Below are 15,864 nucleotides of genomic sequence, written 5' to 3' on the forward strand. Positions count from 1 at the left end.
GCTTCTGGAAATCTTCTCATGATAGCTATGTATAAAGGAGATAGTGAAGTATTCGCGCTTCTGCAGGTCGTGGTTGAGTCTGAGCCTATACCTTAATACAGCTTTTAGCACTATAGGATCCCAACTCAATTTTTTGTCAACAGTCCCCATTTAATGACTGCTACTTCCTATAGACACCATAATTCCCAGTCCACACTACCTTACAGCTTCCTGTTGATCCTTGACCTTTGATGACTTGGCAGTGTCTTGGAAGGTAGTAATCTGTTTTGATCGTTAATTTTGATTCCGTTCCTAGATATAGCAGTTTTCCCTAGATCGGCTCCGGCCGTGTCTTCCGTCTTCTTTGTTGCTCATTGAGATTGAAGATGAGTAAATGGATGATCTGAATAGAATGAATTGAAACATCTTAATTTATCCTTGACAACAGAATTCATATCGTCAATTTACTATCACTGATCAACTATTGTATCTTTGCTTGCTCGAATTTATCTTTCATCAACTGAATTTGGAAGTATCTTGTATATGTGAATGGATCTTTTTAGTATTAATCAGATGATTTAGTAATAAGAATCTATACTACTCTTGTCGACATGTCATCTTCTTCATCAAATCAAAGTGGTAAAAGACCATCAAATATACCTTTATTACCTCAACAACCACATTGGACAAGGCCACCACCTTCACCACCAAATACATCAATATCATTTATCCCAAGAAACTCAATAGGTGAAGCTACAATTGCTTTATCAACAATATCAATCAATCAACAACCTATACCCTTACCTACTCCTTCACCTAGTATACCACAACAGCAGTCTTCAAAATCAGCATCGAATAATGCACTAAGTCCACCTACACCTGCTCCTAGTCCTAGTCCAAAAGATAGAAGGATATATAGACATGATGGTGATGAAGAGGATTTCGGTCAAAGTGATGTTGATGAGCGTGAAGATAGGTTAAATACTTTATGGAAAGGGAAAAATAAACAGCGTCATACAGTAGCAGGTTAGTAGTCTATCTTGGTTTTAGGTATTTGATATATTGGTGTCGTACAGATTAAGCTGATTGGATCATTTAGATCCCCAAAATCTCATAAATCAATTCACGACGTTGTCACCATCTCAGCGGTTTTCATTTTTAGCTTCTTTGATAGGTGAATTGAGGTTAAATGAGGCATTAGTAGTCTCAAGGAAGATTGAACCTTTGTTAAGACGTGATTTCTTGAGAGAATTACCTGCAGAATTGGCATTACATTGTTTAAGCTTTGTGAGTATCGAGTTTCACCAATTTCTTGTGATTTACAAATATATATAAACCCATTATCTGAACTCCATTTCAACCCTCGTTTAGGTCGACGAACCAAAAACATTAGCTAGAGCAGCTCAGGTGTCAAACTATTGGAATCAACTGTTACAAGATGAACAAACATGGAAAGACTTGTTTAAACGTCATAATTTCCCTATACCTTTCATTAATAGTCATAGACCTAATCTAGGCATAAGAAGAAGAAGTACTCAAACAAGTGTCAACTCTATAGTCAATTCAACAACTACAGTAAATATAAACTTGAATAATAGTACGACTATACCAATATCAAGTACAAAGACCAAGACTAGATCATCCACCACTACTTCTAGTTCTTCGAGTAGTGCCAGTGGCTCACAAAGCTGTATAAATCGAACAACACCTTTTGGTACAGAAAGAAGAGTTTTAAGTCTATCAAGCTCAAGATCTCTAAAAGATAAAGAAGATGGGACTTTCAAAAATAGGTTCAAGAATGCTTATTTGACTGGTAAGTTAACGCAGTCAAATATGTATATTCATAAAACACAAATGCTGATCAAGTACCTCGACTTTCCATAGAATCCAATTGGTTATCAGGTGGAAGAATTTTAGCAAATCACGTATCGGCAGATGACGCAGTAGTCACCACTTTATGTTTTGATGATTCACATATAGTTGTTGGAATGGCAAATAATAAAATACATGTTTTTGACGCTATTACCGGGACTTTCTTACGTTCATTAATAGGTCATAGGCAAGGTGTTTGGGCAATGGTTTTAGTTTCTGCGAATCCCAACGGTGATCTAGATGACGAAGTAGATGACAAACGAGAAACTACTCAAAAGAAAAAGTATTCTTCCAATAATGGTATAAATGAAACTGCTTGGAATGGATTATTTGGTATGGCTGGTGTCGGTGGTAAAGCATCCGAAAGTTATAGAGATAATGGTCAATCAAGAAGATCTTCATTTGCAGGTGGCCCAACTTTTGAACGTCATCCACCTTTAGGTCCATCATTATTAAACTCATCTTCACCTGGAGGTATCTTTCCAAGTAGTCAAATAAATGATTCTTTTAATTCACAACAACAACCTATCAGACCAAATACCGCCATGGGATTTACATCGACATCAAATAATAATGGATTATTAGGTTTAGGTATAGGTAATAATGATGAATCGTTTGATCACCATCCTTCATCTTCTGATAATCAAGAAAATCCTCAAGTAGATACCAATAATAGTAATGAACGAAGTAGTATGAGAAGTAGTGATCCATGTGGATGTGCAAGGGGATGGAAAGGAAATAAAAATAATTTAGTTATTTCTGCGGGATGTGATAAAGAAGTTAAAGTATGGAATTTAGATTCGGGTGAATTAATATATTCAATGGGAGGACATACATCAACTATTAGATGTTTAAAAGTTTTAGATAAAAGACCTATTGCAATTTCAGGTTCAAGAGATCATACATTAAGAGTATGGGATATAGAAAATGGTTTTTTAAAACATGTTTTAGAAGGTCATGAAGAATCTGTTAGATGTGTTGAAATTGCAGGTAATTTAGCTGTTTCAGGTTCATATGATTATACTTCAAGAATTTGGAATTTAGATTCAGGTCAATGTTTACATGTTTTAAGAGGTCATTATCATCAGATTTATTCTGTAGCTTTTGATGGTCAGACTGTTGTTACAGGTAGTTTGGATAGTACGATAAGAGTTTGGAGTGGAGTTACTGGGTGAGTTATTTTGTTTGGAATACTGGTTCCGAAATTATATGACAGTAAGAAGGGAAAGTATGAAGCATTGAAAGAGCAGAGATTAGTAGTAGAGCTGGGACAGTTGGAGATACGGAGATGGGAAGAGGGACCGAAGAGAATGACGGCGGACAGCGGAAAGGCACACGTTGAGGTGTAGAAAGCTTATTGAAGTTTTATGACTAATGAACCTGTTCATCTTTCCGTGCTACAGTGAGTGCCTTGCACTGTTACAAGGTCACACAGCATTAGTTGGACAATTACAACTATCTTCTTCAAGATTAATTACAGGTGGATCTGATGGAAGAGTTATCATATTTGATCTGAAATCATTAACCACGTCACACAGATTATGTGCACATGATAATTCTGTAACTTGTTTACAATTTGATGATAGATTTATCGTATCAGGTGGAAATGATGGTAGAGTAAAATTATGGGATTGTAAATCAGGTAGATTTATAAGAGAATTAACAAGACCTTGTGATGCAGTTTGGAGAATTGGTTTTAGATCTGATAGAGTTGTTTTATTATGTCAAAGAGAAGGTAAAACTTGCTTGGAAGTTATTAGTTTTAGACCTGGTGAAGGTGAAAGAAGATCAAGATAAAGATAAAGATCCAGATGAAGGAAACAGAAAAGCTATCAATATACTTCAAGGTCATCGAACTCAAATTAATCTATCCCACAATATATAATCATTACTTCACATCTTTTTTCATCAGAGTTCAGTTTCGAATGTACAGTACATCATCATCTACCCTCATAGACTCTTTTCAGCGTTGACTGCTGTTTTTTCCATTACAACCTTATACCAATATAATCATATCATTTTTTCCATCCTTCGGTTATCCCATTTTATTCGGAAGTATTGTTTCATCTTATCTGTATCCTTCTCTTGTTGTTGTTTTTGCCATTAAATATATATCCTTATACACTCATATACATATTACATATCACATAAATCAATCATTTAATCATTAAAAAAACTTTACTTGCAATTTGATGACCATGGTTGACTCATCTATCTAGAATTGATTATTGACTCACTTTAACCGCAAGTACATACCCCCCTTCCTTTGGATTGATGGATTAGTTTCAAATCATTAAAATCGTCGATCAAAAAGGGAAAGGGTAGTGTGTATTGACGCTTTGACCTACTAATCTGTTTGTTTATTCAATTTATTTATTTTCAATCTTGTTTGCTTCTTTTATTAATGTTCACACAGTATCAGAAACGACGGTAAAATAGGAACAAACATTTTTTATTACATTACTCCTCTTTCATCATACAACACCCCTCTTCATAAACCTCCTTTCCACTTGATTTAAGCTCTTGAAATCGGTAAAGTACATAACAATCTTGATAGTCTGAGTGACTTTGGACATTTACCAGAACCGCGATTATTCCTTACTGGAATCAAAATTCAATCATCAGTGAAATTGGAAAAAAAAAATGGACAATCCTCATAATAATAAATCAAGAAGACAAAGTGATATGTATCGACCTAGATATGGTGATCTAGATTCACATCCTGTTCTTCCTCCTTCTCAACGATCATGCTATCAGCCAAGACGACAATCATATCAAGAAATCAGTAGGAAATCTAATTATGATGATTTAGATGAAAGAATCAGGAGGAACCTTTATAGAGATCGTGATCGAGTTGAACGTGAACGCGAAGAACCTGTACATGTCAAAGCCAGACAACCTTCAAGTGATCAGCAACATCGAAAAGATGATGATAGTGATAGGGACAGGATTCGACATTGTACACCATTAAATACATATCAACATAGTGAAACACCTCCTTTTTCGTACAATACACCTATCAATTCACTTAGCACCACTTCCCAACCTACCTCTCCTACAAAGCCTACCGAGTCATCCAAATTGGCTTCGGATGAAACTACGGCTCAACCTCAATTTGAGCTTCAACCTCAGTCATGCCAAGATCACGAAGAAGGTGAAATTGTTGAATCATCTATCAAGCATTATCGACCTCCTACACCTCTATTACCTGACGAACAACCAGCTCTACTTCCTCTGGCACGACATGCACCAAACGTCAACTATTATAAAATTCCAAGATCATCTTCGGTTTCTTCGTCTCGTCAGCTCAGTATGGAACTAGCAATTGAAGTTGAAGACCTAATCAGTAGTGCGCCACCTTCAAGATCTTCCACTCCGACCGCCCGACTTACATCGGAATTGTTTACTCCATTACATGAAGAAGCGAAGAAGGCAACTCGGCGATTGAGAATTGGTAAGAGTCGTTTTCTTGGATCTCAAGCTTTGGAAGAACAATAGTTGATGTGTGTCTTCTTTACAGATACAAATGTTCTAGAAGACACCTCGATGAACGTGGTCGATAAATCACCAAACAAGTCAGATCAACCCATTTCCTCAGCTCAGAACCTTTCTCACCCAGGAGTTGATTACGATGAACTTGCTAAGCAGAGTCAGAATTTCGTCTGGAAAACATTTAATGACCTGAATATACAATGTTCAAACCTGAAACTGAGAGAAAGGGAATTGTTAGAAACGATAGACAGATCAAATAATCGATTGAATGATATAGCAGAAAGACATCGAGTTCAAATACTTGAAGTTAAAGAAAAAGTTACAAATGATAATCAGATAGAGCTATCCAAGGTCAAAACAAATCTGAATGATAAGATTAGTAAACTAGAGGACGGATTAAAAGAACAAGAAAATCAAAATAAGATTGAAAGAGATAAAAATGAACAGTTGAATACAAGATTGAAAAGTGCTTTGGCAGTAATTGAAGAGAAGAAAGAAAATGAAAAACAATTACTTGAAGAAAAAAGAGAGATGACCAATAGAAGAGATGAAATAGTTGACCAATTTAAGCAGAAAATAGAACAGAATAATCAATTAAATCAACAAATTACTCAACTAAACTTGAGTATACAATACTTGAACCAAAATGAAAATCAAGGTCGAATACATTTAGATAATTTGAATAAAGCTAATATAGAAAAAAATCAGTTAAAATCAGATTTAGAACAATTACAAAACAAGTTAGAAGATGAAAAGAAAAAAGAAAAATCTGTAATGAAACATTTACAACAAATATTTCAATTAAAAAAAGAAAAAGAATTATTAGAAAAAGAAAATACAACTTTAAAATCCCAAAGTACAGAATACTTATCCAAAATTGAAAAACTAACACAAGAAGACTTGGAAATCAAATCAAAATTGAAGAAAAGTGAAATAGATTTAAATGAGTTATCAAATAGATCTGGTGTATTATTGAAAAATAACGAAAATTTGAAGAATGAGAATACGAATTTGAAGAACGATTTGAAGATAGCCAATTCAACTATCGATTCAAATGAACAAATTCTTCAAACCGTTAAAGAACAGCTGCATAATCGGAATGAGAGGCAAGATACCGCAAATATGCAAGAGAGTCAATTGAATTCAGAAAAGAAAGCGGTTGAAGAAGGATCTAGTGAGAAGAATAAACAGGAAAAGAAGAGTGTACACACTTTAAAAGACAAAGCCCCAACCACGGTAATACCATCACCTCATCATCTAAGCCTTTCTCCTAAATACAATTTACCCAAACCCGCAATAGAAATACACAGCCCAGCTAGTCCACTTACACCATTAACATCCCCCTTTTTACCTCTCGCCGATAGCGCGAAATCAACTACAACGACCAGTGAACAGTCACCAGAATCAGCCAAAGAAAGACAACATCTTGCAAAACCGAAACTCCGTGTTGATACACAATCATCAAAAAGTCATGGTTTACAATATATGGTTCTCACGAAAACCAAATTCGAAGAACTTCAAGCTGAATTGAGGACGACCAAAGAAGCTTTGACTAGGTTGAAGGAAAAAACTTGTAAGTTGTCCAATATGTGATGAGGGGTTCAACTTACGCCAATGCCTTGTACCTGTCATAGCTACCGAAAATACGTCCACAAAGTGTATCGTTAATAAGTATAATTTTGTCAGTGAACTATGGCCGAAAGAGATCAGGGAAGAAAAAGACGATGTTAAACAATTCAAGATGCAATTTGCCCAGCTGAAAGAGATGAAGAGGAAGAATTTTGATCAGTACATGAATGTCTGGAAGAAACCAAGATTAACGGCAGAGTAAGATACTCTGGCCTTGAAGATATGATTTTGGTTGGTATTATGGAGGCAAGTATAAGCCTGGTATGATCGACTAAAATTAGAATTTGCGTTGTTGGCAAGTATCTTTCGGTGATTCCGTTATCTTATCTTTATTTGTAAATTTGTAAAATCTTCGATCCCCTCTACCATTCAAATTCTGTTTCCTGGCTCAATTGTATATTACCTGTCTTCGCCTTTTATAGTATATTTTGGGTTACCTTCTTAATCGAGTATAACGGTTTATGCCGTATTGTTGTTGTATACCTTTCAAGTCTCATGCATACGTTTCTTAATTTGATATCAAACACAAAGCGAATTAAATCCATACATAGCATACGAGTGAAACATTCCTTATATGACTAAAAAAATAGAAATCAAAGAATATTAGCAGATATCCAGTCAATGTCATTATACTCTTCAAGCAGAGAAGAAAAAATAGAATTTCACAGCTCTCAGTCTCGCCTTTAATATCCCCACTCATACCCATTCACCTTTCGATTGCCATACAAATGGTATATGCTTGAGGAAGGGTATGTATTATAACTAGAAACCTAATTATATTTAACGGATTACCAGATTTATCTTCATCGAGCCTCCATGATCCTCCTCCTCCTCCCCGACCTATATTTTTAGACTATCGTTACTGTGGAAATCATTGATACTCACAGCTAAAATCCTGTCTCGACATCTCATTTGCAAGGTGGTTCAGAAGTAGGTTTCCAGATTCATCAACAAAGTATAATCGTGATAGTAAGGTTACATCACTAGTACTGTTGTTGACAATTCACTTTGTCAGATAACCGAACCTTTTACCTTTTACCTTTTACCGTGTCGGAGTACTTATTTGAGTATCCCCAATAAAGGCATCTAGATTTGACCGAACGTTTGATCCCGCTTATCTCATCATTATTGACAAGGATCAAGGACGGTTATATTGATATTCCCGTATTCGGTATATTTCATCTCCATCGGCGTATGCCATCAATTATCGGATAGTCCTTTGGAGGTATGACGCACTTAAGATTAAAAACAGTAATTATATATGATAGCTTTACCTTGATACAACTAGCTACGCACTACTCCACATGCTGCTACTATAACTTATTCGATCTAAACCTAACATACAACCTGAACATTACCATAATCCTGGGCAGCATCATAATCTTAACAGGATAATATACTAATAATAATAGGTAAACAAAGACCCTAAAACATAAAGAACGAAACATTCTATGTTCTTGGTACACGTTTTATATTGTTAACAATTTCAATCGTCTTAACGGAACAAGCTTATCAATCAAAGGAAACTGAACTGTAACGATTCAAGTGAAGAAGAAAAGGATTTTTCACCTCAAAATGTTGTATAACGTGCATACACCACAAAAAACATTCGCTTTAACCCATAAAGGTGAGTTAAAGAATGGTGTCTTAACTTTCGCTCTTACAGTCATCAGGCAATAGTGTTTGATTTTAGCTGATATCATCTTTCAAAAAACTATAGAGGAAGACAACCAATCTAAAATATTTGAAAGGATATGGACAAAAAGTGCTTTGTCTGAATCACAAAAATCACAAGCTACTTTATTATATGAATTCGAAGGTGAAAGATGGTCTTTAGATGATGGTGAGTTATATGCTTTTTTTGGGAAAGATACTATATCCAGTACGTGTAGTCGTTGAATCTTACTGATTCATATATCTTGGGATACAGATGATGATCTTGAAATACTTTCATCAAGATTTCCTTCAGATTCAACTACATCAGTAACTTTACACTTGCAATTACCTCAACAACAGCAACAACATGCTCACTTTAATGGAGATTCATTACCTTCATATTCAAATACAAGTGTTAATTCACCTACTTCACCTTCATCCAAGTTAAAGAATAGAGTTAAGAAATCTACTCCATCATCTCCATCAGTTAAATCAAAATCAAATTCACAATCTAATGGAAATGAAAAAGGAAAATCAGCATCAAATCCAATAAATGTATCATCACCTGAAAAACAAAAGAAAATTGAAAATGAAAATCATCAAGGAATTGCAGGTGTAAATTCAGTTGATTTCGCTTCTTTATCTTTAGGTAAACCAATGAACGGTGGTGGTGAAAATATTAATACTCAAAGTAACAATAATGCTACTATCACTGGAGCAAATGCAAGAGCAAGATCCGTTAGTGCAGTATCAAAAGCTAAATCTACAATGTCAACAAAATCAAGAAGATCAAAATGGGGTGATGATGATGCTGAACCTTTAGGTGTAACCAAAAAGAGAGAATGGGAAGAGGTGAGTCGTATCAAATGCTCTATTACGTTACAATCAACATGGAAGGCTGACGATATGTCGTGCTCAAATAATACTAGTTTCACAATAATAATGGTGTACGAACTGTTATGGGTAATATCAACGGTATACCGAATAGTAAGTGATAGCACAGATTGTTTCCCATACTTGTTTCTCTAGCTTGACATGTAGGAGATGATTACGATAGAAGCTGACCGTTTGTGTTGTCACAATCAGTTCGAATGCTTTTGAAATCAGGTTATAGGCACGTATACGTTTCTAGAGATTTCGCTTTAAAGCATAAGATCGTACCAAAAGGTGTAAGTTGATTTTCATAAAATGCAAAAAGAATCTTTTGTAGGGAAAACTTGAGCTGATTTTATTATTCACACAAAAAATAGTTCGGTATGGGTACATTTGGTTATACAGGATTAAAAATTATTGGAAATGTAGATATAACAGTTGGAACTAAAACTCAATCGCATCAAGCTTATCTAAGTGAAGAAAATCATTTCGATGTTATTTTAGGTAGAAGTTGGTTGGAAAGAATGGCTATTAAGTGAGTTTTCTTTTTATGGTAGACATCATATCGTTGTTTGAAGCTCATCAAATAAACACCCGAATATAGGATCGATCCACTTGATCCTACTTCCTTGACATATATGGATAATGGTGAAGCTATTCCTTGTGATATAGTTGTATTGAAAGATGAAAAGGGAAATGTAATTACTATCACCTAAGTATGATATAGCAAAAATACAAGAGACAGGCCGAGAAGAATTGTGTAGATGCCTAATCGGTCTATTTGAGTAAGACTCGGGATATCTTGATCAATGAATCAGTAGATGCGGTGGGGATCGAGTTTGACTGAAGTGAGTGGACAATAATATATAGTTGTTGGTATTCCTAGATAAAAGAGAAGGAAAAGGAGATCTTTGATATTTACCTATACATGCATAAAGGATATCTATGAAATTGCTTTGGGGTTGTGCAATGACACTCAAATGTCTGAGAGAGACAAGCGTAGGAAAATATGAAAGTATGCATGATATACTGAGTTTCATGGTATTTATCTATATCTATATCTATATGATTCATTTATATACAGTACAGCGATGATTTGTTGAAAAGGCATAAATGGGGTATTCGTCAAAAGGGCAAGACACACTAACAGGAACAAATTACCAAAAAGATCGTTAAAAACATAATGAAAAGGCATAAAGAAAACAAAGGACATCCGCCAAAACCAATTTCAATTTCAATTTCTATTTCTATTTCTACTTCAGTACGTCCAGCATACATGGATAGATCCTTCCCATATATATATATTCTCTATATTCTAATGTACTTGACGATATCCATTCGATATCCATTAATGAATGATTTCGAATCAATCAATTCTCTTTTCTAAATTAGATTGAACATTAATCAAATTTTTAACAAGTGGTTTTGTTGAAAAGACAATTATTGAAATCCAAAAATAACTTAAAAAAAGTAATAAATTTAAAATGATTTTTAAAGAATAATCAATTGAACCAATTAAAAATCTTAAAATATTTTCCAAAGGTGATTTAATTAATTTTCTATTATCTATATATAAAATATTATTTCTATTACCATTAATCAAGTTTTTTTGATGATGATTTGATAAACCAAATTCAGGTCTGTGTACGATTTCTAAAGATGATCTCCAACCATCTTCATGGAAACCATATCCTGTCCATGCACCTGAAAAATATAAATTTCTATTTTTTTTACCTTGAATTTTTGATAAATTTTTTTGTAAATTAATTAATTGTGGTGTTAATTCTGGATGATGATAAATCCATTTTGATATTGTTTTACAAGGATCAGGTTGTATAGGTGGATTTAAAGTTACTAGAACTTGTCCATGTTTAGATACAGGTAAATTTTGTAATAAGTTTAAATTGAATGTACTGTAATTTATAGGGAACAAGCCCTTTCGTTAGTTGAGATACGTACAATAGAAGTCATTATTATGGCTGTTGTATTAACCACTTACATTGATATTGAGCTAACGTCAGAAGCAGTAGTCTTGGATTCATGATCAGGATGAATAGTGGTAGTTGAAGTAAGGTAATTCCAAGCTTTTTAAAACGATAACAACAAATAATGTAAGCTGCGGACCTCTCAATCATGATGGATTAAGCGTCCTACTCACCGGTCCAAGCCTTCTTTCTGGTGGGCATCAACTAAATGTCGTTGGTGAATTAGCGAGATATTCTCATTTATCAATAATCAATCATGTCATAACTTACATTTTCGTCATAATGTACAACAGCTTCATTAGCACTCCAATGACAATTGCCTAATAAATTCAATTCATCTTCTGAGATGTTTTCGCCCAAAAGCTTAACAGCTTGATCTGTATGTGTTCTACTCATATTCCCGCCCAAATGAATTATCAGTATTTTTTTTTTGATCTATAGCAAGTTCAAATATAGTTTAATCAATTAACTTACGCAAGAATAACTTTATCGAACAATTCAACTTGTCCATCTTCTGTGGTAATGTATACACCATCGGAAGTAGGATTGATATTCTGAATACCGACATTCAAATGTAATTGGGCTTTTGATCTATCGACTTTTGAGATGATATAATCTACGTATGTTTTACTATGATCATGATTGAAATACCTGTCAGTATATCGAATTGCATCAGTAAAAATGACACAAAACACCCACGATCCACCTTTAATGGTTAACCAATCTGGTTTACCCCATAATTGTAACATTTGATGATTGTGGAAAAATCTAATTAAAGCCATAGCTGGGAAATCTAATGCAACCTTTTCAGGTGGGATTGACCAAATTCCAGCCGTAAGAGGCTATTAGATTTGTAGTTGCAAATCAGCAAAAAGGGACCAATTTGAGTGGGGGAGTTGACGAATTTAAAAGATACGACTTACCAACAAATAATCCTCTTTGAAAGCTTGACTATAGCCTTGTTGATCAAGGTATTCACCAATACTCAACTCTTCAGCTTCACCTTTTTCAGATAGAAAATCAACTGCAAAAAGGTTAAATCTGAGAATATCCCACATCATTCTATAAATTCGAGGTTTGAAGCTGAGACAGATCGATATTAGAGCAAATCAGCATCCACTTGTCATAAGATGCAAGTATTTCCATTATCAAATCATTACGCAGAAACGAATCAGGTGCACATAAGATACGTAGAAATACTCCAAAACTTACACATTTGATCCTTGACAAAATAACGCCCATAGATCATCACTCGCCCATTCAAATTCACCTTTATCCCTTGATAAAGAGAATGACATGGTAGTTTTGACCAGATCAATTCCAGAATCAACAAGGAATTTGTAGAAATTTGGATAATTTTTAGAATTGATTGCGATCTGTGATATAGTCGGATATAAGCATACGATTAGTCCAGATTGTTTTTCTTCATGTATATGTACGTAGTATGGATAGAGACTTACGAAAGCGCTATTCACATGAAAACCCAATGAATATATACAAGAATATCAGCTTATCTAATATAAACGTTATGCGTGTAACAAGGTTCAAATGGACTTCCTTTGATCCGAAGATGCCGTAAATTAATTAATTGAACATGAGACATGTATGTTGTACTGATGACAGACATACATCCTCCAGAAGATCGACGATCACTTACGTATCGATATCACATGCCTCCTTTCCAGGTCCTAGATAACACGACAATCATCAGTACATGTATCGATGCGGTATGCCGATGGGCAGAACTGGGTACGGCAGGCAAAGTTCGACTGACTTTGGAACTCTACTGTATGAGCATGACCACCCCACCAATCTGCTTTTTCATATATGTGTACTTCATGATCTGAGTTTTGATTAAGTTCCTGTGATAATCAAAGTACGTGGTCATGTTAGTGATACGAGGCGTAATAGCTAGAAGGCATGGATTTACTACTTACCCATAATGCGGAAAGTCCAGCAACACCACCACCGATGATAGCCACTTTCATTGTGTTATGTCGAAGTTGAGGATAAAATACCGATTTACCAGACTATAAATTGGAAGAAGAAACACCTATTTCAAGGTAAAATGGTAAAATGATTTACAGTTTGAGAATGTCTTAGATCGAGCTGATGATCATCTACCTTATATATCTATTTTCGAGTCTAGCGGTTGATCTCGATATCCACTGCAATTGTCAATGATGAAGCTAATTTTTCACAGCATCGATATACGATTTAAGGTCTATGAATCTGGTTTCCTTATTTGAAGCTCAAAAACAACGTGTAATGGTGATGGGTTTTGTTGCTTTTGATCACTTTGATGTAGTGATGTTTGTTCAGTTTGCTTTTTTTCCGAACTATTATCTTTATTTCCCTTTCGCTTAGATATCTTACTTTGGTATCTTCCTCTCTTATACCTTATCTGGACTTGAGGTTTAAAGCTATAAAGGATGCTTGATTCTCGGGATATTCCTTTGTTTTTACTTTCGCACGGTCTTTCTCCTAGTTCAGGAATCTTCACTCCTTGAGGACTGTGTGTCGATTGCGCTGTGTACTGGCGTTGCGTAGATTTGGTCGTGTTATAGTCGTGTGGTTGATTGGTGTCAACATCCCCGTAACTAAGTTCGGAAGTTTCACTCTATCTATAGTTCAACGAGCTGTACGATGATCGAACAAAAAGTACTGTGGAGAATGTAAAACAAGGTATAGTGGTGGTTATACTTCTTCTGACGTCCTTTGTACTATTACTTTCCAAGCGAGAACTTTATTCACCCATTTTCATCGATTGGAAAAACATAGATCGAGCTGTGAAGGGTGCTTTTGAATATGCTAAAATAAGGGATATTTCCAAAGGAAGTGATTCTTGTACTATGTTGTAATGATGTAGATATTATAGGCTGCTCCTCTTGACGATCAAACATTGATTGTATGATAAAGTTTGATTAGACTAAATAGTTGAATTAGAAGTAAATTTGTGGCTTGATCTAGATCTAAGAGATGATGAGATGTTAGACTTACAGATGCGTAGGATCAAATTGGGTGATCAAGATATTGTACGTCTAAACGTCGAGTATTGGTGGTTGTAAGACGGCTATAAAAGGATGACCCTATAGCTAATCCGATGTACTCGGTCTTGACTGTCGAAGAGGCTTTGGCGTAAAGGTGCGATTAGGAGTCAATTCAGATACATGGCATGCAGGGATCAGCTGTTAAGCGATTCAAGTGATACCAATCTTCCTGTGTGAGTTTATCCAACTTTTCGAGGATTTTCTGATTGTGCCTTTTTTTACTGAAAGGTTCAACTTTGCTACTCATTGACTGTAAGCTATAGCTGGACAGCCATACCTATTGCTAATGGGATTTGATGATAACAGCGAAACAAATGAGAAGACGGCAGATGAGCGAATTCGTTTGGAATGATATGATATCAATTTTCACGATACTAACGTCAATCAAGGCTTTATCTAATCATTGCGTTAATTTTTGAAATTGGGGATAGACAAGTCTTATCCCCTCTATCGGTTCTCCGCAATTCTTATCAATTCCATATCGTTTGCCAAGCATTCTGCTCTGATCCCTTAGTCATTCAACCATTTGGGGTGGATCGATATGGATGAAAAATGGCTCTTTCGGATCTATGTACCGATATTCGACACTTGTTGTGAATTTACTCGAAAAGAGATCTGAAATTGAGGGTTTAAAGGGAAAAGGTTGAAGCATAATAATGCGGATAAGATATCGGCGTTCACCGTCAGAGCTGCTACGGTGAGGTTTATATCCTTTCCTTGCGGTTAAATGATCCAAAGAAGCGGGTCTCCGAAATGTGGGTGATAGATGAGACCAGCTAGTAGTGGACGAGATTTAAGTTCAATCGGGGTAGAAGAGCGTGATTAGCGGTTGAGCTTCCAAGTCTGCACCCGTCTAAGTCGATAGAAGTTACATCGATATAACTCTGAATAACCACAACAATCGATAGGAGATAGCTAAGGCGACTCATTGATACAAGCTCCAGACGCTCTGCAGTACAAGTAGAAGGTAGCTGGGTAGCTACTGAGCATGATCCGCATGCACCAAAACCTTTTAACCATACATATAAGATTCGGATAGCAGGACAAGAGCTTTTTGCGGAACCTTTGGCGTGATTTATAATATATTGAATCTATACACACGCTCCACTGAGTAGTAATAGATCATTCGGCTGCATATGCAAATGCATCTAGATAATTTCAAGATTGACGAATCTTATCATGTGCCAGTTCTTGAGATTAACTTATCTGACGCAGATTTGGGAATGCCTTGTTCCATAAAAGGCTGCTGGTTGGATTAGTCACGGAAAACTCGGGTAACTCCGTCTATAACCCCTCGGGCAACTCAAACATATCAACAAAGAGTAAGG

At 35.4% G+C, this 15,864-nt stretch overlaps 4 protein-coding genes across 4 annotated transcripts; 3 read left to right on the forward strand and 1 right to left on the reverse strand.

Moving 5' to 3' along the window:
- Positions 1–590: 590 nt before the first annotated feature.
- L201_000349 (uncharacterized protein) lies at positions 591–3,648 on the forward strand (the record flags this gene model as incomplete). Its single annotated transcript, XM_066216151.1, has 5 exons — positions 591–1,005; positions 1,079–1,266; positions 1,351–1,792; positions 1,864–3,022; positions 3,255–3,648. The coding sequence occupies 5 exons, from the start codon at positions 591–593 to the stop codon at positions 3,646–3,648; spliced, it is 2,598 nt and encodes an 865-aa protein (XP_066072248.1).
- Positions 3,649–4,494: 846 nt separating this feature from the next.
- On the forward strand, positions 4,495–7,174 carry L201_000350 (uncharacterized protein; the record flags this gene model as incomplete). Its single annotated transcript, XM_066216152.1, has 3 exons — positions 4,495–5,305; positions 5,372–6,916; positions 6,978–7,174. 3 exons carry the CDS (start codon positions 4,495–4,497, stop codon positions 7,172–7,174), a joined length of 2,553 nt encoding a protein of 850 aa, XP_066072249.1.
- Positions 7,175–8,547: 1,373 nt separating this feature from the next.
- Positions 8,548–10,217, forward strand: L201_000351 (uncharacterized protein; the record flags this gene model as incomplete). The annotated part of the gene is made up of 7 exons (XM_066216153.1): positions 8,548–8,599; positions 8,693–8,815; positions 8,903–9,480; positions 9,558–9,615; positions 9,715–9,797; positions 9,879–10,036; positions 10,106–10,217. The coding sequence occupies 7 exons, from the start codon at positions 8,548–8,550 to the stop codon at positions 10,215–10,217; spliced, it is 1,164 nt and encodes a 387-aa protein (XP_066072250.1).
- A 650-nt stretch (positions 10,218–10,867) lies between these two features.
- On the reverse strand, positions 10,868–13,474 carry L201_000352 (uncharacterized protein; the record flags this gene model as incomplete). The annotated part of the gene is made up of 12 exons (XM_066216154.1): positions 10,868–11,414; positions 11,501–11,585; positions 11,660–11,690; positions 11,757–11,874; positions 11,961–12,116; positions 12,186–12,328; positions 12,410–12,569; positions 12,699–12,862; positions 12,947–12,953; positions 13,144–13,174; positions 13,261–13,348; positions 13,424–13,474. 12 exons carry the CDS (start codon positions 13,472–13,474, stop codon positions 10,868–10,870), a joined length of 1,581 nt encoding a protein of 526 aa, XP_066072251.1.
- Between the last annotated feature and the right edge of the window lie 2,390 nt (positions 13,475–15,864).

This window comes from Kwoniella dendrophila, chromosome 1 (assembly GCF_036810415.1).
Source record: "Kwoniella dendrophila CBS 6074 chromosome 1, complete sequence".
NCBI lineage: Eukaryota > Fungi > Basidiomycota > Tremellomycetes > Tremellales > Cryptococcaceae > Kwoniella > Kwoniella dendrophila.